Genomic DNA, 27,459 nt, shown 5'->3' with positions numbered 1-27,459 from the left:
CAGGCCTTGGCAGCCAGTCAGAGATGAAGAGAGAGAAACAAAAAAAAACCAAAACAGGGCAGTAGTTGACCTATAAGGTCACTGCCACTCAGAGGCTGAGCCAAGAAGCAGCAGGGGGCTGAGGAGCCGTCTTCCCACCCAGGCTACACAAGCCAAGAGGAGAGAGGCCGCTGGGCCAGGCGGAGGAACTTGAGGTTTGGGGGACTTTGCTCGGCTTCCAGAGCTGGCATCCCTGTGTCTTAACGTTCTCAGACAGCGCGGGTAAATTTAAAACACAAAAGTACATTTGGTACTTGTTAAGTTTTTTCTTTTTTTTCCCTTAAGCCCAGAAATGACAGATTTATCACTAATTAAACAATAATTTCATTATAGAGTACTGAAAAAAAATCCTGGTAGTATAAACAACATCTGGTAAAGATTAAAAAGAAAGAATAATTTTTCCAAGCTCAAATTTGATGAAAGTAACACAAATGTTTTGAAACAAAATAGATCTTAAAATGCAAAAGGGATATTTACAGTCTTAAGTTTGGTATTTTGAAAGTAGAAAAGAAGAAAATGGCATAATAAAAAATACATGTTTATAAAGGTGCCTTATTTTATATGACAGATATGAAGATTATTTTATATAGGTAGTTTATTTTAGACCAAATTGTTTTTGAAGTCAAAAGAGTCTATTGAAATGAAACTTACAAAAAAAATTTTTTTTTAAGAGGAGTGTTATTTTTTGATGAATAGTCACCTTTTAATTTACATACATAGATTAACACAAGAGGTCCTGCCTGTCAAGGGTTTGGATGAGTCAGATACACAGTGGGATATGTTGCTGGCCATAAAAATAGACCATGAAAGAGAATCTACCCCAGGCTTACTGAACTTCAGTTTATCTCTCACCTGAAACTTCTCTATTTTTTAGGAAAAATATGTGTAAAAGGTGATAAATGAAGAAGGCTTGAGAATTTTGTTTCCATGTCTTCGCTGCCTTTTTGTTTTTTACAAGAGGAATTCACTTTTCTCAGTGAATTACCTCAAATCAATAGTTTAATTTCCCTTTCTGGCTTGTATTCTCACTCCCCTCTCCCCATACTCTTTCTATCTCACACAGATTCAGAAAATGATAGGAAAAAAGGAAAGATTTCTTCCTGAGAATTCTCAGGCGGCTAGTAATAATCGTTGATGAACTGGGATGAAGATAACAGGTTAGGCACCAAGGAGGGCTTCTCTGGTAGCTCAGCAGTAAAGAATTCACCTGCAGTGCAGGAGCCGCAGATGACACGGGATCAATCCCTGCGTGAGGAAGATCCCCTGGAGGAGGGCATGGCAACTCACTTCAGTATTCTTGCCTGCAGAATCCCATGGACAGAGAGGAGCCTGGGGCTGTGGTCCAGAGGGTCCAGAGTTGCGTCACAACTGAAGTGACTTAGCATGCATGCATAGACACGAAGGACAGAGAGTGAGCATGGGTGTTACTTGTGCAGTTCATGGCACAGAGTGGCAAGCCGGCCTCTTCCTCACCTCTGCCTACAAAGCAGCCTCGAAAATGCAGCTGCTGCACACTTCTCTGTGTTGCTTAGCCTTCCCTTGTTTTTTTTTTTTTTTTTTTTTTTATCTTCTGAGTGATGAGAATGGGCTGTCTGAGCAGAGAAGAAACAAGCAGTGGAGTCCTGGGTAGCTGTAGAAGAGGGAAGGGAATGTGCCCCTCAGAGCAACCTGGCCCATAAGAAAAGGAAACCAGAGTCCAGAGCTTTCCCTCTTCTTCTGTTCATCCTCCGACATTCAGTCAGAGAACTGGGGGCGGTGTGAGAGAAGGGAAGAAGGGCACAACCACTGTTACTGATGGCCTCCTGGTAATGACGTTTCCCTAGACTTGAAATAATCTGTACATGGAAATCATTAGACCAGATGGAGAAGAGAAGAGCTTGAGAAGGAACAGATTTTGGCAGGATGGGGGAAAACAGACAAACAGATGGAATCCAAGAAAGGTTTTCTTTTCTGTCCTCATTCTAATAGGAAAGATAATTGCTTGGTTTGTGGGGTTTCAGAGCTAGGACCCAGAAGTTTGAGTTGCAGAGTGACCTGTTGTGTTACTTTGGGGACCCATTTTACAAATAAAACAGGACACAGAGGGGTTAAATGTTTGCCTCTTCCCTCACATGGATGATTAAAGATTTGGGGTGGGGGGAGTGGTAATTTATGGCTTCCAAAGAAGCATAAATTAAGACTCTAGTTCTATTTGGAGGATTCCCTTGATAACAAAAGCAGCTTAAGTTTGCTTTGTGATTTGGTGTCCTTGGGACACATGCCTGGCCTGTGAGCACTCCGGGCTTCATGAGGGGACTCACTGAGCCTGAAATTATGTGCTCGGAAAGTGTGAAGAGTCTCATTTTAAAAACCATCAGTAAAGGCTACAGATGAGAAAGAGCTGTTCATAATTCTGGAGTGGCAAGGGAGACTGGTTTTTAAATCAAAATCTCTGCCATTGCTGTTTCAGTAGGATTCCCTGGCATCTTATCTGTTTTGAAAGCTAAAACAGCTTTGTAGAAGCAGGTTAAGGGCAACCACAGTCTGAGCTGTTTGGACAGAAGGAAATCTAAGAGGCGAGTTGATCAGCATGGAGAGAACAGGCAGATTCCACACAGTCTATATATTTAAAACATTTGATTGAGCTGTTTCACTAGGAAACACTGCATGAAGGAAGAGCATGTCCAAGCTCTGGTCCTCTTTTCAACAGAGTCAGAACTTTCTTGCTTTCCCACTTGCTTTTCAGGGTAGCCTTGTTCTATGCATTGATCAGCCTTTTCTCTGCCATTTAGATACCTCTGTCATCAGGATAGATTGATTTTCTACTCGCATCAGGTTTATAGAGTGGTTCTGGAGTAGTTAGAAGAAAGGGAATGGTTCTATTTTACCATTTTCAATTTTAGTCTTCTTTTCTGTCCGTGCGTTTTTAGCCTCTATGTGTCACATGACGGTGTTTGGTTCTCAAACACTCTTATTCAAGAGCCATATTGTCTATATATAAAACTTGGAAAAACTCTTCTGGCAAATCTGATGAGTCACATTTCTTCAAGATAGGCCATTTGCTTTTCTCTTGTTTGATACTTTCCATTATGAATACATAGAAACTTCCGTGATATTTTCTGGGCATATATCCAGGGACCTTTTAATAATTGTTAGTATTTACAGTGAGGCTGAGAAGCAGGGAGATAACTGACTTGTCTGAGATCAAAGTCAAAAAATACTCTGCCTCTCTTCTGTTGAACCATCAATCGGCCAAAGTACTTTCTTGAGTATGTAATGAATTTTATCTATGAAAAATTTTAGTTGGTTTCTTTTAGATAAAAAGGGACATCAATGAAAGATTAGGGAGTATTGACTACCTAGAAAGCAGAGATTTGCATCCTACAAATCATTAATCTCTTCAAATAAAAGGAGTTATCCCATCATTTCAACAAGTGGTAATGCTCTTTCCGGGAGCCTCTGTGACAGCTGTAATGGCGGTGTGTGAACACTAGATGGCACACATTCAATGTTATTGTACATCTAGAAATGCCAGCACAGAAGAGAGTGGAAGCTACTGGAGAGAGGCACCATTCTTTGTCTGGCCTAGAAAAGTTAAAAGATATGTATCCTTTTTTCTATTTTTCTTGTTGAGGGGGTATGAAAAACTATTCCCCAAAGTTCAATGTGACTCAAAGAAATTCCATATAAAGCCTAATTTACTAACCTGTGGATGCTACTGTATTATATCTGTTTTAGAACACACATGGCATCTTCCTCTGGCTTAATCTCATGGTATGAGCTCCAGCCAGAATGACATGGGATCATGGAAATTTGCCCATGGTCCAGTGGTTAGGACTCTGCACTTCCACCAGCAACGGCCCAGGTTTGATCCCCGGGGTGGTGAACTAGATTCCACAAGCCATGCGGCCAATAAAAAAGAAAAAAGCAAGCAAAAAGATATGGAATCTGGGCTAGGCCCTCTGAAGCCCCACCCAGGCCACAGTAAGTTGGCTTCTGCAGATTTAAATCATCAAAACTGTCATAAAAATATTCATGGATTAAATTAGATGGCTTTCCTTATTCAAGATGATAATATCTTTATTTTTTTCTTCATCCTAAATAATTTAAGCTGCTAAATTCATAGTGCTATAAGATGTAATATTATTTAGTCTGGCATGGTGGTGGTCACTGCTTTCCTTAATAATAATTTGAAATTACTATGTACTCATTTCCTAATCAGCAGGAATGAAAAGATAACAGGTCTAGCTTTGACTTTGAGGCACTTTTAAGTCATATGAGGAGATCAGACACATAGGGGACGTTACCTAAAGCTAGCAACACAGGGCTTCCCTGGTGACTCAGATGGTAAACAATCCACCTGCAATTCAAGAGACCTGGGTTCAATCCCTGGGTTGGGAAGATCTCCTGGAGGAGGGCATGGCAACCCACTCCAATATTCTTGCCTGGAGAATCCCCATGGACAGAGGAGCCTGGTGGGCTACAGTCCAGGGGGTCTCAAAGAGTCAGACACGACTGAGCGAATAAGCAGAGCACAGCACAGCAACACAGGTAGGCTGTGCGTCTTCATTATAGCCTGCTAGTAGGTGGTATTTTCTAATTTCCCATGATACTTATTGACTCTTTTTTGTGTATCATGTGGGCTTATTGTTGAAAATCTGGGATTTACAGAGTATAAGTGGAATAAAGAAGAAGAAGAAAGGTTGTCCATAATGCCCTTACCCCAAGAGAACTTCTGTTTGTATTTGTATGGAGGGCTTTTGTCATGAGCTAGTTGTTCTTTTTTTTCTAACTCAAAGGAATATATCCATTTTCTAGACACCAGCAGTTGTGGACAATTCATTTCCCTGATAAGAGCAAGTCATTATTGATGAAATGCTTCTGATATTTTACTTTCTCGTGGTCTTTTCTTTTACAGCCTGAAGCTGCTGCCTGCCACCCCGCCATTTTCAGAGTTGTTGATGAAATATTCAGGTAAATGTTGTGCTGTTTCTGCTTGTAATTGGTCTAAATATGTTCAGCTTCCAAATATGAATAAAAAATTCTGTGGTAGTCTCTGGCTGTACCATGGGGAAATTAGATTCTAATTCCATCCCATCCTGCTGAGCTTTTTGGTAAAATGCAAATGTCAATGTGTATTTAAAAGCCAATGCCTGAGAACTAAGATAACTATCTTTTTTTTTTAACCTTTAAAAATCGAATAATAATGGTTGAAAATCAGAATTGAATTGGATTTTGCATCACGCATTATTCATGTAGAATTTTTCTCAATTAAAAATAAAGGGTAGTAGTGTTCTCCCTTCACCACATGAGGGCTGACCAATCTTTTTAAAGCTAAGGAACACCAAAAATAATAAATAAATAATGCCATTCTTAACAGAGCACTTCTGAAAGGCAGAATCAACTATGCATGTTATCTAACAGCACACTAATTTTTATTCTGCAAATACGAGAACTTCTTGGTAAATGCAGTGGATTTACAACGATGAAAGATGAGCCCACTGGACACCAGGTTGGGTTATGACTGACAGTTAGTGAGGGGCCAGACCCCACGCGGGGAGCTTGCCCCCAGTGGACAGGTGAATGGCCAGTCTCTTTCCTGGGTGCTCGTGTAGCCAGAGCCAGGGTATCTACCCTCTTTATCCAGTTCCCCTCAAACTCAGCAAATAGAGGCCCCACAGCAGACAGCAGACATTGGAAAAAGCAATTACTTGCTTTACAACAGCAAGTAATCCAGCACTCAAGTTGGTCTTGAAACATACGAGCTTTAAGCTAAATTAGTGTAGAAATAAGTCAGAATGCTGTTTTTAGTTTAAAGCTAGCAAAGTTTCAGTTCTTTTTTTTTTTTTTTTTTTTTTTTGGTGTTGTTTAAACAAACGTAAAGAAAAGTTAGTTGTATGAAAATGCATAGAAACCAAACCAGGAACATGCAGATTCTTCCACCCCTTTGCTGGATATTCCTGGGGCACCCCTTTCTCCACTTTCAAAAGCAAAAGTTCTGTGGATGTTCCATTTGTGGGCATACAGTGTGCAAATATTTGTAAAGAGCATCCCAGGCCCATGTGGAAGAGATATGAAGTGCTTAATAATTTAAAAACCAAGAAAGGGAGCTCTGCACATTGCAATTTTAAAGGAAGTCTTCAGAAAAGGGAGTGACAGATTTCTCCTGCTTTCACGCAAGAACTGAAATCTGATGAGCTGACATTGCTGCTGAAGCTTATGGCACAAAAAGAATGTTTCCGTGTTTCCCTTTTACATATTTTGGTTCACATATTTTCCAGATTAATCACTGAATGTGTTGTGATCTGGCCTTGCATTGTTCAGGTCCGCACTCCTGGAAACCGATGGAGCCCCAGAAGTACTAGCCGGCCTTCAGGTGTTTACACGATGCTTTGTAGAAGCTCTGGAAAAAGAAAACAAGCAGGTTCGTTATATTGCAGATATTATTCATTCCCCCAAGGAAAAAGAGGCTGTTAAGAGTATTTGATTAATCATCAGAAAAGAGCACTTTATTTTCAGTGATTTTGATAGACTGTTTTGTTCATGGAGAAAGTTTCCAAACAAATACACCAGCAACAGCAAAATCATTTTGAGTGTGTACTCAGTCGTGTCCAACTCTCTGGAACCCCATGGACTGTAGCCCACCAGGTTCCTGTGTCCATGGGATTTCCCAGGCAAGAATATTGGAGTGGGTTGCCATTTCTTCCTCCAGGGAGAATCATTCTAATTGAAAGTAAATCAAGATGGTTCCTATCTGTCCTGTGTCCTGGTACCCAGAAGCATTTATCTATTGCTATGCAGAGAACTCAACCATATTATCAGGTGCCACCCCAGAGGGTGAACTTTCTGGGCCCTGTGTTGTACACTGTTGAGTAAGACTCTGCCCCTCCCAGGCCAGAGAGAGGTATTCTAGAGTCTCTATGGCATGTGGTAAGAAGGAAATGGCACTTATTATAAAGCAATACTGGACATTCTTAATTATTAGTTTCCATTCATATCAGAGGCCTAAATGTGAATTGGATTCCAGGAGAGAGAGGAGGTCGTGAGTGTGACACTATTCTGTTATAATTTGAATAATTATAGAGGAGGAGCTGGGAATGGCCATGACCAAAACGTGTGAGTTGGACTCAGTCAGTAAGCAAGAAACCAGGCCTAGGGACCTGCACTGGGAGGGCCGTCGGCAGAGGCAGCTGACCACTAGAGTGACCTGTGAAACTGGAGCCTTTTCTACCCGAGTTTTCACCTTTGGGAATTTTAATTGGCCTGCACTTCTAATGGCCACAGACCTGATGTCTGTGTGGTCCTTTGCCCGTTGAAGTGCCTGAACCCACTGCAGTTTCTTGTGAGGTCATGGTCCCTTGGGATGCTCTCTGCAGTTTGCCTTAGGGGAGCAGTGCTGTGACGCCTGCTGTACTAAAATCCCATAGACCCCTATGCCAAGAAACCGCTCAGGTTTTAGCAGATGTTTCTGTTTTTAAGGCAGTGATAAATATTTATGATGTTTTTTTCCCATCTTCTCCTTCCCTAGGGAAGTTAGCTAGACTGTAGCAAACAGCATTATCAATGGTGCCCAGCCTGGAATTCTGGAGGAGAGCTCTGCTGAAAGGCACTGGTTGGCCCTCATGCTTATTTTGAGGCAAACTATAAATATCTTTTATCCTCCCTGAACATTCTTTGTTTTTCCAGTTAGGAACCAACCTCTAAAAAACCTGCACCTTGAACTCCTGGAACAGACCGAGCTTGGGGCGGAGGGCGCTGGTAAAAGATGCGCTGCTCTGCGCCATTAGCTTGAGTCTGTCTATCTTATTAACTTTGTCCTTGAGTTGCAGGGTTGGCCTTAACACTTTAGATTCAGACTTACAGTCACTTTTAACTTAGGATAATACCCTGCCCACGTGCTGCTAGTGGTCAAGAATCTGCCTGCCAGTTGCGGAGATGCAAGAGATGCAGGTTAGATCCCTTGGAGTAGGAAATGGCACCCCATTCCCATATTCTTGCCTGGGAAATTCCATGGGTAGAGGAGCCTGGCGGGCTATAGTACATGGGGCCACAAAGAGTTGGACACGATTGAGTGACTGAACATACACCCTACCCAGGCTACACGAATCTGGTGGTGTAAGGGACACAGAATGGGTCCTGGTGGAAGGCAAAGCAGGGATCCAAAAAAAAAAAAAAAAAAAGCCAGAAATTCACTGTCCTTCCCTTGGGCTCAGGATGCAAGAGCAACAACCTCTTCACTTTGTAGATGCCTTCATCCCCATATGTCATGTCACGTCTCTTCCTGGGGCTGTTCCTGACTGCCTGCCTTTCTAGGCAGTGCCGTCCTTATCATCAATCCCCTGCTTTCCTGAGTGCCCCTGCTTAGATTAATCATGATCCCTGATGCGTGACACCCTCTGTCCTATGTGATCCATGTGTAACCCTCTTTCTTTCTGTGTTTTATTCATTCATCCACATATTCATTATTAATAAATGAATATCTACCAACCTGACATCTAACAAGACCTGGTCCCCTCGTAGAAACTTCAGGTTATTCCCATGCTCCTCTATTATATCATCCTGACTTTCTCCCTTCAGGTAACTGCTGTCCTTTATTTTTTCTGAAAACAGTTTGATCATGTATATGTTGTTGTTGTTTAGTAGCCAAGTCATGTCCAACTCTTTGTAACCTCCTGGACTGTAGCCCACCAGGCTTCTCTGTGCATGGGATTCTCCAGGAAAGAATACTGGAGTGGGTTGCTATTTCCTTCTGGAGAAGGTCTGTCTTCCCAACCAACCCAAGGATTGAAACCACACCTCCTGAGTTAGTTGCTGCTGCTGCTAAGTCACTTCAGTCATGTCCGACTCTGTGTGACCCCATGGACTGCAGCCTACCATGCTTCTCCGTCCCTGGGATTCTCCAGGCAAGAACACTGGAGTGGGCTGCCATTTCCTTCTCCAATGCATGAAAGTGGAAAGTGAAAGTGAAGTTGCTCAGTCGTGCCTGACTCTTAGCGACCCCAGGGACTGCAGCCCACCAGGCTACTCCATCCATGGGATTTTCCAGGCAACAGTACTGGAGTGGGGTGCCATTGCCTTCTTCCCCTGAGTTGGTAGGCAGATTCTTTACCACTGAGCCACCGGGGAAGCCTGATCATGTATATATGATTGTTAGACGTGTTTTCTTTATTGATTGCTTTTGCGCTTTATAACGCGAACAGCAGGTGAAAGTGGCGCTGCGTGGCAGTCTTCTGAGCCTTGGTCTTTCCAGCAGTGCGTCCCCAGGCTGGCCCTGGGCTGTGGGTGGTGCTGGGGTTGCCTGTCGTGCTCCGTGGGGAGAGTGTATACAGCGTAGCTGTCTTCCTGGTGGTGAGCCTTTGGATTATTTCCAGATTTTGTTTTCTTTTATAAATAGAGTTTCTCTGAACATTCAAGATACACTCAAGAGTGCTAGTGCAGCTTATTAGGTGTGCAGAGGCAGCTTTGGCAGAGGCTGCCAAATTGTTTTCATACATGGTTGTGCCAGTTTGCACTCCACCTAGCAGTTATGAGACATCCCATCAATCCGCATTCTTTCCCATTGTCAAAAATGTTTACCTTCAGTGCTTCTCAGTCTCTTTTTTATCCTTTCCTCTCATCCTTGTTTTATTTGGAGAGCATAGTTGCAGCCCCATCAGTGTGCCCAGTCAGACTAGTAGCCAAAACTTAAGGCCATCGTGACAGGCCTCTTTCCTGAACTTGCCTAATGGCTCCAGGACAAGCAGCAAATCAGTTCAGGTTCTGGTTCTAGTAGTGACAGAGCTTAATGATGTATTGGACTAAATTGCCTGCAGATAAAAATGATAAACTCTGGAGAAAATATTTTTTAAAAACTATTTGAAGGTACTGGAAAGCAACCCAAAAAGCAGATTAAAAACTGGAGGGGTTTCAACTCTTGAAAATGTAAACCACATTGGGTAATCTTCTAACTTTTCCCAGAGGGCTCTCCTGTGAGGGGTGGGAAGATTAAATGAGGCTGGGGGTGGCCCGAACCCAAGGCATAATCTGATTGGCTTGAGGTGTCAAAAGACAGAGCTGTGGGCTGCCAGAACAAAAAACAGATGAGGCAAAAGAAACTAATCTCAGAAGATAAACCTAGGGACGCCTCTGGTAGTCCAGTGGTGAGGAATTCGCTTGCCAATGCAGGGGACATGGCTTCAACCCTTGGTTTAGAAAGATCTCACATGCTACAGAGCAGCTAAGCCCATACACCACGACTTCTGAGCCTGCATGCTCTAGAGCCCGTGCTCCACGACAAGGGAAACCACTGCAACGAGAGGCCAGGGCACCCCAGTGAAGAGTAGCCCCCCTCACTGCAACTAGAGAAAGCCCATACGCATCAACAGAGACACAGGGCAACTGATAACTAAGTAAATAAATAAAAATTTTTAAAGATCAATTCAAATATACCTCCAAGTACATTAATTACAAGAACTAAGTGAAAACCAACTAAATATACTAGGTAAAAAGGAAATATGTCAGACTGAATGAAAAACTAAGACCCACTATATGTTGTCTTCAAGAAATCTGTTCTAATTATAAAGACACAGATTAAAAGGAAGGAAAGAGATATGTAAATAATAAGCACAAGAAAGCTGGTCTGGCTCTACAAGCAGCAGACAGATTAGGTTTTAAGATAAGGAGTATGGACAGACAAAAAAGAGGGACAGTTTATATAGTTCATCATGAGAAACACCAATTACAAATGGATATATGCCTAATAACAGAGGTCTGAGATACACAAAGTAAAAACTGAGAGAAGTAAAAAGAGAAACAGGCAACTCCACAGTAATACATAAAATACTTGGGAGAAAATTTAACAAAAGGTGTATAAGATCTCTATGTGGAAAACCACAAAATGAGAAAACTTAAACATATGAAGAGAAACCATAATCATGAATTGTTGAGATGCCTGGTTCAATGTGATCCTAGTTAAAATCCCAACATAGTTTTTAAAACAGAAATTGATAGGCTGATTCTAATGCAAAGAACCTATAGTAGCCAGGATAATTTTGAAAACAAAAAAACCCTCCCTCCAAAATCAGAGGATTCACACGGATTGGTTTCAAGACTTTAAGCTACAGTAATCAAATTCAAGACAGTGAGGTACTGGCAAAAGGATAGACCAGTGGACCAGAATCGTGTCTAGATATTTTCATGTAATCAACTGGTTTTTGACAGAGATGCCAAGGAAGTTAAATGTGGAAGGTTTTCAACAAGTGGCACTGAAACAACTGGACACCCAGATGAGAAAACATGGACCTCTACCTCTCAGACATGAAAATTCATTTGAGACGGGTCATAGACTTCAAAATAAATGCTGAAGCCATAAAGCTCCTAGAAGAAAATGAGAGTATCTTTTTTGACATGAGATAATCTAATATTTCTTAGAAGGAATGCAGAAAAGCACTAAGAAGTATGAGAAAAATGGATAAATTAGACTTCATCAGAATTTAAAATGTCTGGTCTTTGTAGGCATCCTTAAGAAATTGAAAAAGCGATCCATCCAGCAGGTAAAAAATACTCTCAATACATATATCTAATAGGGGATTTGTGTCCAGAATATATAAAGATCTTTTACAACTCAAGAACATAAGAAACAACTCAGTTTTAAAAATGGACAAAAGACTTGAATACACACTTCAAAAAATATGTATAAAGTGAAAAGTGAAGTTGCTCAGTCATGTCCAACTCTCGCGACCCCATGGACTATAGCCTGCCAGGTTCCTCTGTCCAAAGGATTCTCCAGGCAAGAATACTGGAGTGGGTTGCCATTTCCTTCTCCAGGGGATTTTCCCGACCCAGGAATTGAACCCAGGTCTCCTGCATTGCAGGCAGGTTCTTTACCAACTATAAGGGAAGCCCAACAAGTATGTGAAGCAACTGGAATTCTCGTAAATTGTTGACCAGTTTGAAAAATTACATAGCAGTTTCTTACAAAGTTAAGCAAGCATCTACTCTATGACCTAGTAATTCCATTCCTATGGTATTTACCCAAGAGAAATAACAGCACATGTCTACAAAAAAGAAATATGAATGCTAATTGCATCTTTATTCATAATAAAACCCAAACTGGAAACAATCCAAATGTCCATCAATGGCAGAATAAATAAACAGATTATGGTATAGTCATACAATGACTACTTTAGAACAATCTCTTTAAAAAATGAAGTATTTAATCCACAGTAACAAGGAAGAGTCTCAAAAGAACATGCTGAGCCAAGGAAGCCAAACAGAAAGAAACACACACTCTTCTGATTCCATTTGTGTGAAATTCAAGAATATACGGAACTACTCTATCTCATCAAAATAAAAAAATATCAGATGCCGGGGTGGGGTGGAGGGATTGACTGTAACAGCTACAAGCGAACTTTCTGAGGTGATCGAAATGGTCTGTGTCTTGATTGGAATGATGGTCACGTTGGATTTACACATTTACCAAAAGTCATCAAATTGTACACTTAAAGCCCTTACAATTCACTGTAGGCAGATTTTACCTCAACTTTTTACAAAAGTGCTTCGAAGCTGCTGTGCCTTCCGAGGGCGTGGAGGGTACAGGACTTTGGCCCTCAGGGGATGTGTGAGCACCACTGCGGCTTTTTGATAAAACCCATCTCCCATCTGCCTTGGAAACTCTCACATAAATAGATTTATGTATATAATTGGGTTCATGTGAGGTAAAGAACTGATATAAAGACATCAAGAGCATAACTTTATTTTTCTTAAGTCCTGGAAGGCATCTTTAAAAAGGTTTAATTTTTTAGAACATATTTATAAGATTATCAGAAGCATCTTTTATTTTTGATCAGTGTGCAAGACATTATGACCACATAAAGTACTAGAATTTCTTTTTGGGGCAGAGGATGCAATATTTTATATTTCCTTAAACCTTTTCCAATGCTAATATTCAAACGGCTTTAAATTTTTTGTTCTATTATAGTTGAAGTTTGCACTCAAGACCTACTTTCCTTATGCTTCTCCATCTCTTGTCATGGTGCTCCTCCAACACTCGAAAGGTATGTGAAGGTTGATTCTGCCCATATTAAAATAATTTCTGGGAAAGTACAGTGTCAAAATCATAACCCTTTCCTCCCAGTTCCTTATCTGTAAAACCAGGGAGATGGACAATGTTCCTTTAAACTCTCAGCATCACACATTCTGTGGATTTTGATATGAGAATTTGCTTGGCTTCCCAGTTACGATCATTTACTAAAAGAAAGGAAAACAATGGCCTCCAGTTGGGTTTTGACAGTCTGTTCTGGTTAACACAAGGCCTCTGCTAGTACCAGGAAGGTCCACCTGGATGCCAGGAACAGGCTAAGACTTGGCTGATTTGGAATAAAACAGTACATTTATCTGTATTTCATTCTTTCTTCTCTGTGCCCCCTGCTGCAAATGAAAAGATAAAATGATGAATGAAGCTAAGAAAATTTAGGGGAAATTTCTCCTAACCTAGCCAAGGGAAGTCTTTTGAAAGAATTCAGTAAGTGTGTTAGACCACAGCCTTCTGTGACTTCATCTGCCAGCCTTCCAGAGGCCATATTCATCTGGGAAAGTGATGAATCTGTCCTCATTCAACTGATGTTGATCTGTTAACATGCCTGTGAGCTCCTGTTGATGAAACGTTTCAGAAACAGAGAATACAGACATCCTTCCCCACTAATGCCTGAAATCTAAGGAGAGGCGACACTGAGACAAGACAGACTCATGCTGCAGAAAAAGGCGTCTCATCTGACCACGGGGAGATAGGAAGGACCCATAATATGTCCTTTCTGTGCCATTTTCCCCTACCTTTTTTTTTCCTGAGACTTGAATACATAGATTCACTTGAGGAAAGTATGATTTGAGGTTTCAGAGCATTTTACAAAACCAAAAATACTCTTCCTTTTTCTAAAAGATTAAGTTCTCACCCAGAGTGACCCACTGTCCCCTCAGATGCCAGAGGTGGAGGTGGAGACAGGCCTGGTGGGATCTCGGTCAGCAGTTTTGTGAAACTTACACTGTGGAAACACAATGGGAAAACTTTAATAAGACAGGAGCATCAGTGATTCACGTTCCAGGGGCAAGTCTCACAGCCTAGGTCAGATCAGCAAAGTCCAAGGTCAGCCTATGTAGTAAGCAGCTAAATGAGCTCCACAAAAAATATCAGGGTTGTTGCTTTTTAAGTTTGGACATCTACAAACTAAAGACTATTTGTGCTGGTTCCTGCATAATTTTCTGCATATTACTTTTGGAAAAAATAATGTTATATCCACAGATTGAAGAGTTTCGTAAGAGTAGAGTCTTCTATTCATCAAAAATTGATTTTATGCCCACTGTAAAGTCCTATGAGGTATAAAAGATGAGTCACTTATGAACCCTGAATATCCAGGAGCTACAAGTAAAAGAGGCATAAAATAACTATCTAAAAAACTAATAAAAGGAGAAAATGAAAATGCCTTGAAAGGCTGCAAATCAAGAGTTATGAGAACTCAAAAGAGGGAGAGAGATAATTTAGGATTCTTTAATCTGTAGCATTTGTGGGGTAGCAGTGGTTCCTGTATCACTTACATTATCTTTCTGGTGTATTTAATTACAGAATCTATCACTACATGGAAATGTGATAACCTTTTTCAGCTGTTGTTTAAAACTACAGATCTATACATGCTCAGAAGTGTTTAAGACCATGGGAAAAATGTGAAACCAGAAAAACTAACTTAAGAAAAGATATTTGTCTTTGCCTGTATAATATCCATATGTTTTTTTCTGGCCTTTTAAAATCATTGTAAACCTGAAGTCATATTCTAAATTCATCCCAATCATAGTTGGGAAGCACATTCCTAATTCCTTATTGACTATTTTTTTTTTTAATATATTTTGAAACCACAAATTATTAGTGAGAGATGAGGGGGTGGGTGAGTAGAAAAGAAAAAAAGCTGGGCATCTTCAACATAGCCTTCCTAAATCCTACCGTGGGCTGCCTGTGCAGTCTCATGTACCTGAATTAAAGAGCCTTTGAAGTTTAACTCTGTGTAACACTAACAGGTCTTTCTTCCCAGGCCTGAGAGATGGATTCTGGCAAGGATCAGCTTGAGGGTGGTGGTATGGATTCCGTGGACCGGGAAAACTAGGCCTTTCCCCTAAACGGGCCCCTTCTGGTCTCCACTGCAGTTGATTCCTACTAGGTTTGACTTTTTTCAGCTTCTCTCTGATGGCTCTCTCCACCCACAGATATTCCGCAGGGACTATGGCACCAGTCACTGAAACATATCTCTGAAATGCTCAAAGAAATAGTTGAAGACCACGGGTAAGCAAAGACCGATGACTCCTAGATCTCTTTCACACGTGGTTTCTCTGGTATCCTTATCTTCCCTGTGAGCAAGGAAAGATAGGGGAAGGCATTGCAAGCATACCTCGGAGATATTGCAGGCTCGGCTCCAGACCACGGCAATAAAGGGAATCACGTGACCTTTCTGATTTCCCCGTGCGTACGAAAGTTAGGCTTACACGGTCCTATAGTCTATTTACTGTTCAGCATTATGTCTTAAAAAAAAGTATACATACCTTAATTTAAAAGTACTTTATTGCTAAAAAATGGCAGTGACTCATGATCTTTTTGCTGGTGGAGGATTTGCCTTGATGATGATGCTGCTGAGTGATCAGGATGGTAGATGCCAAAGGTTGGAGTGGCTGCGGAAGTTTCTTAAGACAACACGGAGTTTGCCACATCAGTCGACTCTTCCTTCACAAATGATTTCTCTGCAACGTGCAGTGCCTTTGGATAGCATTTTACCCACAGCAGAACTGCTTTCAAAATTAGTCATTCCTTTCAAACCCTGTCACTGCTTTATCATCTAGTGTATGTGATATTCTAAATTCTGTGTTATCATTTCAGCAGTGTTCACAGCAACTTCACCAGGAATAGATTCCACCTCAAGAAACCACTCTCTCTGCTCATCTGTAAGAAGCAGATCTTCATCTGTTAGAATTTTATCATGAGATTGTAGCCATTCTGTCTTCAGTCTCCGCTTCAGACTTTTCTTCTGCAGCTTCCTCACCTCTCTCAGTCCTCACATAATTGAAGAGTCAGGGCCTTACTCTGGATTAGGGTTTGGTTTAAGGGAATGTTGTAGCTGGTTTTGATCTTCTATCTATACCACTACAGCTTTCTTCATATCAGCAATAAGACCGTTTTGCTTTCTTATCCTTCACGTGTTCATGAGAGTAGCACTTTTAATTTCCTTCACGAACTTTGCCTTTGCATCCATAACTAGGCTGACTGTTTGGTCCAGAGGCCTATAGCTCTCAGCCTGTCAGTTGAAACGTGCTCTCCTCAGTGAGCTTTATGATTTCAACCTTTTGAAGTAAGAGATGTGCAGCTGTTCCTTTCACTTGAACACTTAGAGGCCATTGTAGGAGATTGTTGTTCAGTTGCTCAGTCATGTGTGACTTTTTGCAACCCCATGGACTGCAGCACACCAGGCTTCCCTGTCCTTCACCATCTCCTGGAGCTTGCTCAAACTCTAATCTGTTGAGTCAGTGATGCTGTCCAACCATCTCGTTCTCTGTCATTCCCTTCTCTTCTTGCTTTCAGTCTTTCCCAGCATCAGGGTCTTTTCCAGTTAAAGAAAAGGGCATTAGTTGGACTAACCTCAATATTGTTGTGTCTCAGGGAATAGGGAGGCCCAAAGAGAAGGAGATAAGACAACCGACTGGTAGAGCAGTTAGAACACACAGATTTATCGTTTAAGTTCATCAGCTTATATGGGCACAGTTCATGGTACCCCAAAACAATTACAGTAGCAACATCAAAGACCACAGATCACCATGATCAATATAATGGAAAAGTTTGAAATATTATGAGAATCACCAAAATGTACATAAAAACAGGAAGTGGGCAAATCCTGTTGGAAAAATGAAGTCAGTAGACTTGCTTGATGCCAGGTTGCCATAACCTTCAATCTGTGGGGAAAAAAACACCGTTTTCTGTGGAGCGCAGTAAAATGAGGTACGGCTGCATGTATCCCCAAACAGGCATACACACTGCTGAGTAAGAAGTGGAGGGAGCACTGCAAGCAGCTCAGAATAAATAGGCTGCATGTGTAAATACCTGGCCTAGAAGCTGTTGAGAATAATGGCTGGTGTTAGATTTGGAAATGTACAAGTATAACAATACATAGACTGCTGCTGCTGCTGCTAATCGCTTCAGTCGTGTCCGACTCTGTGGGACCCCATAGACGGCAGCCCACCAGGCTCCACCGTCCCTGGGATTCTCCAGGCAAAAACACTGGAGTGGGTTGCCATTTCCTTCTCCAATGCATGAAAGTGAAAAGTGAAAAGTGAAAGAGAAGTCACTCAGTTGTGTCCGACTCTTCGCGACCCCATGGACGGCAGCCTACCAGGCTCCTCTGTCCATGGGACTTTCCTGGCAAGAGTACTGGAGTAGGGTGCCATTGCCTTCTCCGATACATAGACTAGACCTTAGGAAAAAAGCACTGCTCACATGCTGCACCCCCCACCCACCCCCCTCCCCCTGGCTTGCAGAACAAGAATGGCATCTCTCTAGGCCCTTCTGTCTACTCTGCCTCTCTAGGGAAGGAAATTCTAAACTTCTCCTGCATGGTAGGATGAAATGTTTCTTTTCCTCCTCTTTGTAATAAATTTTTGTCTGAAATTAGAAAATCCATTCTAACATAATTTCTAATATTATATTAGATAAATATAATATTAGGGAAATAATACATATATTATTTCCCTAGGACCACTCACATTTAGACTTTGCTAAGTTCTTTGCAACACAGTGCCCTCAGCTTCCTCTTAACTTCCTTGCTTTTAGAATATTTTATTCATTGTCTATACTAGTCTGTGCAGGTAGACGTAAGAGACCTGGTTCAATCCCTGGGTTGGAAAGATCCCCTGGAGAAGGAAATGGCAACTCACTCCAGTATTCTTGCCTAGAGAATCCCATGGACAGAAGAGACTGGAAGGCTGCAGTCCATACAGTCACGCAGAGTCGGACATGACTAAAGCGACTTAGCATGCATGCAGGCATACTCGTCTACTAAGACTGTCTTCATTTGTTCCCTTTGCCACTTTTCCTACTTGAAATTCTCTATAATCTCATTACTGGTCATCACAAATTGTGGCCGGTGCTCTTCTGCTTATCATCACTGATGCAGGTTTGGGTGCCAATTACTCACCCCACCCCAAGACTCTTACCAGTAAGAGAGACAGAACCAGCAGGAGAGACAGCCAGCCAAGTGGGCATCAGAGGACTGGCCGTATTAATGACCTTCCATGTCCTGGAAGCCCCCAATGCACCGGCTGGTTATGTGTGTTGAAGAGCAGGATAAGGCCCCAGACTTCTTGGGGGCCCCACCTAAACCAGATCTGCCTCCACTAGGCTTCAGGCCACCTGCTGGGAGGGGTCTGTGAGTAGCTTTAGGCACCTTCTCAGCCAGCCCCATGGGACTGCCTTGCACACTCAGCTGCTAGAGGAAAGGAGGGAGCATTCCCAGGCCTTGAACCGTGATCCGCGCGGGATGCCCATGTGGGAGCAAGGGGCATGGGGGACCCTGCTCAGCTTACTCGTCTGTGAGGCCTGCAGGAAGGAGACCCCATGGAGCCTGTTCCTTGCCTTGGACCATAACCCAGCCTACCACTCAGCATCAGCTCTCCCTCTTGTGGGGACAAGAAAGTAAGACGAATGCCCCACTTTGTTCCTTTTCTGTCATTTTTTGGCAAACTAGATTTCACAATTTACTCACTTGTTCTCGGGGGACAGGAGGAAAGCAGTGCCTCGAGGAGGTGGGGACAGTGCTGGCCCCAGGATTCCATGAGCCAAGCAGAGGACTGTGAACCCAGATCCAGCAAGGATGGAGCACTGCGAAAGGGGCCCAGGGCTCTCCTGTTACAGGAGCTTCCCCGGTTCAGAAGGAAGATTCTGCCCCACATGATCTCAGGCTAGTCCTGCTCCATTTCTCTCGTGGGAGATGTTAGGCTGCTAGGACTGTCTCTGAGCAAAATTAGTGGGTCTTTACCTTAAGCAGAATCTATCCTTTATTCCAACTCCCAGTTCCCTATGTGACAAAAGGACATCTTCACAAAAGCTTTAACTTTTCAGCACTGATGAATACATGATGAGAGGAAAGAATTCGACATACAGCTCATTGAATGGTTCTATGAAGACCTACAAGACCTTCTAGAACTAACACCCCAAAAAGATGTCCTTTTCATTATAGGGGATTGGAATGCAAAAGTCAAGAGATACATGGAATAACGGGCAGATTTGGCCTTTGTATAAACGAAGCAGGTCAAAGGCTAACAGAGTTTTGCCAAGAGAACTCACTGGTCATAGCACACACCTTCTTCCAACAACACAAGGGAATACTCTATACATGGACATCACCAGCTGGTCAATACCGAAATCAGATTGGTTATATTTTTTGCAGCCAAAGATGGAGAAGCTCTATACAGTCAGCAAAAACAAGACCAGGAGCTGACTCTGGTTCATATGATGAGCTCCTTATTGCCAAATTCAGACTTACATTGAAGAAAGTAGGGAAAACCACTAGACCATTCAGGTATGACCTAAATCAAATTCCTTAGATGATTATACAGTGGAAGTGACAAATAGATTCAAAGGATTAGATCTGATAGACACAGTTCCTGAAGAACTATGGATGGAGGTTGCTGACATTGTATAGGAGGCAGTGATTAAGACCATCCTCAAGAAAAAGAAATACAAAAATGCAAAATGGTTGTCTGAGGAGGCATTACAAATAGCTGAGAAAAGAAGAGAAGCTGAAGGCAAAGAAGAAAAGGAAAGATATACCCATTTGAATGCAGAGTTCCAAAGAATAGCAAAGAGCGATAAGAAAGCCTTCCTCAGTGATCAGTGCAAAGAAATAGAGGGAAACAATAGAATGGGAAAAACTAGAGATCTCTTCAAGAAAATTAGAGATACCAAGGGAACATTTCATGCAAAGATAAAGGACAGAAATGGTATGAACCTAACAGAAGCAGAAGATATTAAGAAGAGGTGACAAGAATGCACAGGAGAACTATACAAAAAAGATCTTCATGAGCCAGATAACCACGATAGTGTGATCACTCACCTAGAGCCAGACATCCTGGAATGCAAAGTCAAGTGGGCCTTAGGAAGCATCACTACGAACAAAGCTAGTGGAGGTGATGGAATTCCAGTTGAGCTATTTCAAATCCTAAAAGATGATGCTGTGAAAGTGCTGCACTCAATATGCCAGCAAATTTGGAAAACTCAGCAGTGGTCACAGGACTGGAAAAGGTCAGTTTTCATTCCAATCCCAAAGAAAGGCAGCTTCAACAGTATGTGAACCGTGAACTTCCAGATATTCAAGATGGATTTAGAAAACGCAGAGGAGCCAGAGATCAAATTGCCAACATCCATTGGATCATTGAAAAAGCAAGAGAGTTCCAGAAAAAAACCTACTTCTGCTTTATAGACTACACCACAGCCTTTGGCTGTGTGGATCACAACAAACTGTGGAAAATTCTTCAAGAGAGGGGAATACCACACCACCTGACCTGCCTCCTGAGAAGTCTGTATACAGGTCAAGAAACAACAGTTAGAACTAGACATGGAACAACAGACTATTTCCAAATTGGGAAAGGAGTACGTCAAGGCTGTATATTGTCACCCTGCTTATTTAACTTATATGTAGAGTACATCATGAGAAATACCAGGCTGGATGAAGCACAAGCTGGAATCAAGATTGCTGGGAGAAATATCAATAACCTCAGATATGCAGATGACACCACCTTTATGGCAGAAAGCAAAGAACTAAAGAGCCTCTTGATGAAAGTCAAAGAGGAGAGTGAAAAAGTTGGCTTAAAACTCAACATTTAGAAAACTAGGACCATGGCATCCAGTTCCATCACTTCATGGCAAATAGATGGGAAAACAATGGAAACAGTGAGAGACTTTATTTTCTTGAGCTCCAAAATCACTGCAGATGGTGACCACAGCCATGAAATTAAAAGACACTTGCTCCTTAGAAGAAAAGCTATGACCAACCTAGACAGCATATTAAAAAGCAGAGACATTACTTTACCAACAAAGGTCCATCTGGTCAAAACCATGGTCATTTATGGATGTGAGAGTTGGACTATAAAGAAAGCTGAGTGCCGAAGAATTGATGCTTTTGAACTGTGGTGTTGGAGAAGACTCTTGAGAGTCCCTTGGACTGCAAGGAGATCTAACCAGTCTATCATAAAGGAAATCAGTCCTGAATATTCATCGGAAGGGCTGATGCTGAAGCTGAAATGCCAATACTTTGGCCATCTGATGCAAAGAAATGACTCACCCTGATGCTGGGAAAGATTGAAGGCAGGAGGAGAAGGGGACGAGAGTGGATGAAATGATTGGATGGCATCACTGACTCAATGGAAATGAGTTTGAGTAAGCTCCGGCAGTTGGTGAAGGACAGGGAGGCCTGGCGTGCTGGAGTCCATGGGGTCACAAAGACTCAGACACAACTGAGTGATTGAACTGAACTAAACTGAAAAACTCACAATTGCCAAAATTGGCTAGAACGTTTTGTGAGTAAAGGAGTAGCACGTGTTTCCGCCTGCGTCCCTTCTCTGGGCTCTGTCTGGACCCCAGGGGGTCCCCTCATTTCTGCTCTGGGCTACCTGGGTGGCTGCCCTGTGGCTGGGGGCCCCGTCTCCACAGCAGCCCAGCTGTGCAACCCAGGCAGAAGGCAGAGTGGTGCACCCGCGGGCGCTCACCTTGCATCACTCTTGCTGGTCATGGGCCAAAACTTTCTTTCTCCAATGTCTGTGCTCACTCAGGGGCCCTGGGTGTCAAGATTTAAAAGTCTGAGGTCGTCAGAGTACGGGTGGTTTAGGGAAGCCTGCCTTTGAACATCCTGTGAGGGTTCAGGGTGGCGTTTTGAGCTCTTTCTCTGAGCCTGACTTGTATTCCTTACAAGCTGTACTTCAGTGGCTAAGAACAATTGAAGCCAACCATTCACAGACATTACAGTCTCTTTAAAAACCTAAAGGGAAAAGAAATCAAGTTGCCTAACTGCCCTGTGTTTTGTTTCTGTTCCAGGTCCTATGGAGGCCCCTTTGAGAGCTGGTTCTTGTTTGTTCACTTTGGAGGATGGGCTGATATCACGGCTGAGCAGTTACTGATGTCAGAAGCTGAGGCTGAACCCCCAGAGGCCCTGCTGTGGCTCCTGGCTTTCAGCTACAGCCCAGGCACCGGGCATCAGCAGAGAGCTCAGACCATGGTAGGTGGCGTGGCCCAGGGCCTGCGGCCTCGGGGGCAGTCTCTTGGGTGCAGAAAGGGACCCTGCGGTGGTGGGTTTGGCTTTCACTGACCTCCAGGCACTTCAGCAGGTACAGGAAGACGTGGGCCTGGAAGAGTGAGTGGGACCTGGGCGTGCAGTCAAGATATTTTCTTGCCCTTAGGAGTGGACCGGGAGGCCAGGTCTCGCAGGAGACACCGAGGAAACAAGTGTAGCCCTCCTGTCCCTGGGCCATTCTCTCTCCTTAGTCACTGCTGCTCTGTCCTGAATCACAGGCGTGCCGACCTGGGGGCTGCACGCCCCAGGGGCTGTCATACAGGGTCTGACTCTCTTCTGAGGAGCACCATCCTCTTTCTTCCCTGCAGCCTGGCCCTGTCTGCTTCCCTCTTGACTTAAGTCCTTTCTTGGATCAGTCAGTAGATCCTCACAGTACCGGCTTTGTTTAGAACTCTTACTAAAGTAATCACATGATATTAACCACTTAGCTTCTGAAAAAAGGACTTGGTCGTTTCCTAAATAACAGAGCAGCAAAGTACAGGAGTGGCTAAGTGTCCATGGCAAAGACAGTTGTTATTTTGTGTGGAATATGATAATTACAGGAGCCATGTATTGATTAAAGGCATTTGCGCCTTCCTTACAAACATTTATTTGCTGGTTTTTAAAAGTTCAACTGCCACCGCTTTTTCCTGACTTTAATAATTAAAGGGAGTGGGTTTCTTTATGTAGAGAGCAGTGCTCCCATTTGCTTGATGTTTTCTGTTGTTTGAAAAAAACAGAGACTAGTTCAGTATGGCTGTATATTTTACTTGTTTAAAAGCATGTTACATGGCAGGGGTGAGAAAAGTTTGTGATTTCAAAAAGTTGCAATTTGGTGATCATTCTGGATCCCAATAGAACATTTTTTTAAGAGAAATTAACATGTATTTCAAGATTGCTATCAGATTAAAAAGAGAGCTTACTATTTTTTTCCCTTTTAAAATATCACAGTAAAGAGAATCCTAATTTGTTTTCGGGCTTCCCCAGTGGCTTAGAGGGTAAAGAATCTGTCTGCAGTGCAGGAGACAAAGGAGACATGGATTTGATCCCTGGGTTGGGAAGATCCCGTGGAAAAGGAAATGGCAACCCACTCCAGTATTCTTGCCTGGAGAATCCCGTGGACAGAGGAGCCTGGCCGGGCTACAGTCCATGGGGTTGCAAAGAGTCAGACACGACTGAGCACACAGCACATGTGAATACTAATGATTTCTGAAGCTTTTTACATATATTTCATACTTGATTCTGTATTCGCTAAACTGGTAGGTTTTATGTTAAATTCTGTATGGATCATAGGAACTGACAGATTACTTTTGAAGTATAGAGAAGTAAATAGTCCCGTAAGATTTATTTTCTAGAGAGCTCTGCATTGGCATATCTTTCTACCAGCTAAGTTAGTTCCTTTTTGGTTGATTTTTTAATAAAACTTACACATAGTTCTCACTCAGGGGGTGCTTTGGCAGCCTGGATAAAAACAGATTATATCACTCAGAGGAGCTTAGCGCCAGGACGTCAGTTTCCTCCCTAGCTGTTCTGTCCGAGGCGGCTGTCTGCCTGGGGCTGAGGCCCTGGTGTGGGTGGTATCCTGGGGAGCAGCGGGGCCCAGCTCTCCTAGTTTAACTAGTAGTATTAATACATAGTTCTCACTCCCCTGGGTTTTGTGAGCTTAATCCCTTTGATGGGTCTGTTGGGTGACTTGAAAGACTGTGAACTATCTTTAAAAACATGATTATTGTATGATTTGACTGAGCTTGACATTACTTGTGCTTTTTGCCTTAAAGTGAAACTAAAAGTGTTAGTCGCTCAATCGCGTCCGACTCTTCGTAACCCCATGAGCTGTGTAGCCCACCAGGCTCCACTGTCATGGAATTCTCCATGAGAATACCTGTGCTTTTGCCTTAAAAGGCATAATTAAATCACAATACTGACCTGGACGTGATAGTGTCCTGTGGCTGGACACATCACCTCTGCTGGGCATCCTTGAGATTCAAGATCGGGGCAGGTGGTGATGGGAGCTAGAGACGGGGAGCGACAAAGAACAACCATTGCTGCCTGGGATGCAATACGGCCTGTGCAAATACCCACTCCTGTCTCTGCAGACTGTGTTCTCTGCCAGCCGGTGTTCACTTCCTTTTGTTAACTTTGAACTGAATCATGATAAAAAACAAAAGCTTCCTATGTTTGTATACTTTTAAAAATTAAGTGAGGGTTCATACACTTCAACCCTGTGGTTCTCCTTCTAGGAATTCTCCTAAGGAAGTAATTAGAGAGCTATGTAAAGATTTATACACAGGATCATTGCAGTGTTGTTTGTAACTGTAGTAACTGGAAATGGCTTACACTTTTAGTAGTTAGAATATTGCCTAAATAAATTGTGGTGTATTACAGCCACAGAATGGGCTTCCCTGATAGCTCTGTCGGTAAAGAGCGCCTACAATGCAAGAGACCCCGGTTCGATTCCTGAGTCAGGAAGATCCGCTGGAGGAGGGACAGGCTACCCATTCCAGTATTCTTGGGCTTCCCTTGTGGCTCAGCTGGTAAAGAATCCACCTGCAGTGTGGGAGACCTGGGTTCAATCCCTGGGCTGGGAAGATTCCCCTGGAAATCTTCCAGGGAAAAGGTAACCCACTCCAGTATTCTGGCCTGGAGAATTCCATGGACTGTATAGTTTATGGGGTTGCAAAGAGTCAGACACAACTGAGCGACTTTCACTCCACAGCCACAGAATGGCATTCTGCCGTGAAAGATCATGTTATCAAAGAACTTGTGCTGTATAGATAATGGTAAATTGTTTATAGTGCACTGTGCAAGCCCTAGAATACAGTTCCTTGTATTTAGTAAGTGCTGTGTTCACAATGCATAGAAAAAAGATGACAAAGATATAAACCTCATTTTTAATAAGTCTCTTTGAATAGTGGTTACCGTCATTTTGATTTTTTTCTTTTTACTCTTTTGTTCAAATGTTTTACAGTAAGCATACGTAAATTTTCATACTGCAGGATAAAAATTAATACTTAGAGAAGAAAGCTTATATTTTTCTCCTTAAAAGATTAGAAAGCATTAATGTTTTTGGCATATGAGGAAGGTATTTGAAGGGAAAGGTGGCCTGGAGTAAAAGAGAAAGAAACAAGGCAAGCCTCAGGGAATACTGGGTGAGGGGAGAAGATGAACAAGAACATGATTATGGAGGCATCGCTTCCTAAGCCCTGACATTTTTGCAGACCAGCCTAGATGCAGGACGGCCGTGGGCTCCTGTGGATGCCATCAGGGTGGGCCCAGACACGAGGTGGTGAGGGAGTGGCCCTCTCCTGTTAGGACGTGGCCCTCCACCACGGAAGGGCCCAGGGTGCAGTTTCTCACGGTCTTCACTGTGGTCAGAGTTGCTCACACAACGCTGCTAGTATGTTGGAATTTATGACAGACTGCACTGAATGAAGCCTTAACTTTCAGAGAAAAAAAGGACTCACACAAAATCCATAAAATCGGTCATGGGAATTTTTAGAGTGGGCCTAAGCGTTCTTTCGAAAATGAGGGAACATAGCTGTTCATGAGTCCAAGTGGCATTTTGGATCTACAGCTTTCAGTTTTTGCTTTGTTTTCCAAGTCACAACTTGATGTACCATTCTTACAGCAAACAGAAGTCTCAGCATGAAATAAATATTTTTTATGCAAAAACAACCCACAGACCTGTAACAATCACTATTATTATATGGATTCCACAGACTTGTGACCTCTGCTTGAGCTTTAAATATGTATGAACAGTGTCCCAGTGTCTAAAACAAAACAAATGTGGTGTGTGTGTGTGTGTGTGTGTGTGTGTGTGTGTGTGTGTGTGTTTGAGCCGGCACTTCCTCCCCACCAAAGATGGCAAAAGGCAAACCTCATTCTTATCAGCCATTGACTCAGTGGAGGTCCAGGCACGGGGCTTTAATTGATCCGTGGCTGTGATAGTGGGCAAGTTTTCAAGGAGCCTTTTGTTCTTTTTCCCACAATATAAAAATATGACTGCATTCTGCTGAGGACTTTTCTCCATTTCCTTTTGTACAACAACAACAAAAAAAGGTCAATTCCTGGCATGGTGCCCTGGCTGCTTAGTGAGCAAGACGAAAGTCAAGAAATTTCCATTACGCCCATTTGGGTTTGTGTGGAGCAGGGTAAACTCAGACATGGTCCACCCTCTCTGCCCTCCCTCAGGCACCAGTCCTCTCCCGTTTCTGGGGCTGCTTCAGAGAATTGAATCATCCTAGCCCCACACGTGTCCCAACCCTCCCCTGATCTCTTCCTTTGAAATTATATCCCAGGTGGAGGTGAAGACAGTGCTTGGCTGCCTCACGAAGCTGTTCAGCAGTCCAGCCCTCTCGGCCAGGGATTTGCAGGCTGCAGCTGGAGAGAACCTAGGTGGAGACCCCAGACCGCCTGCTTGTCAGCAGCTGGTCAGACGCCTCCTCCTGCACTTCCTGCTCTGGGCTCCTGGAGGACACACGATTGCCCGGGAAGTCATCACCCTCGTAAGTCTCCCCTTTTCTGGCATCCTGGTTCTCATTCACAACCCTAGGGAAGCGTGACTTATCACTCAAGGGCCTGGCCTTTGAAGAGCCTGTGTCCCAGGATGCTGTCCAAGCATGGATGGACAGGAAGGGAAGAGACAGCCAGGCCAGATGGGGAGCCTTCCCTGTGTAACACCTGCATGGCACAGAGGAGGGAAGAGGGCCGCAGATAAGGAAGGAGACTGCTCCCAGGTCACACAGCTCATGGCCAGGATCCAGGCTGGAAGCTAGTCTCCCATCTCCTCAGGCCATCTTTTTGTTACAGTATGTGACTCTTCCTTCTTGCGAAGAAGAACAAGACTTCACTGAGAATGTGCTCACTGCAGTGGCTCAAAGAGTTTAATTTTTAAATTTAAAAAACATTTGCTAACTACAAAGAAATCCTTCCTCAGTTCAGTCCAGTCACTCAGTCGTGTCTGACTCTTTGCAGTCCCATATACTGCAGCACGCCAGGCTTCCCTGTCCATCACCAACTCCCGGAGTTCACTCAAACTCATGTCCATCGAGTCGGTGATGCCATCCAACCATCTCATCCTCTGTCGTCCCCTTCTCCTCCCACCATCAATCTTTCC

The 27,459-nt window shown here is 43.0% G+C and overlaps 1 protein-coding gene across 4 annotated transcripts in view; it reads left to right on the top strand.

The window, feature by feature from the left end:
* FANCC (FA complementation group C) overlaps positions 1-27,459 on the top strand; it is a 314,057-nt gene that overhangs the window by 278,847 nt on the left and 7,751 nt on the right. For 3 of the 4 annotated variants that reach the window (XM_006068257.4, XM_044940263.2, XM_006068258.4), the window contains exons 9-14: positions 4,937-4,992; positions 6,343-6,442; positions 12,977-13,052; positions 15,247-15,322; positions 22,109-22,289; positions 26,642-26,848. In XM_006068257.4, coding sequence (XP_006068319.4) covers positions 4,937-4,992; positions 6,343-6,442; positions 12,977-13,052; positions 15,247-15,322; positions 22,109-22,289; positions 26,642-26,848 — 696 coding nt within the window. The remainder of the gene's footprint in view (positions 1-4,936; positions 4,993-6,342; positions 6,443-12,976; positions 13,053-15,246; positions 15,323-22,108; positions 22,290-26,641; positions 26,849-27,459) is intronic. The other variant, XM_044940264.2, reaches the window with a different exon arrangement.

The sequence above is a fragment of the Bubalus bubalis genome, chromosome 3 (assembly GCF_019923935.1).
Source record: "Bubalus bubalis isolate 160015118507 breed Murrah chromosome 3, NDDB_SH_1, whole genome shotgun sequence".
Lineage (NCBI taxonomy): Eukaryota > Metazoa > Chordata > Mammalia > Artiodactyla > Bovidae > Bubalus > Bubalus bubalis.
Note: the sequence above shows the minus strand (reverse complement) of the source record. Positions and strands in the feature narration are given on the sequence as shown.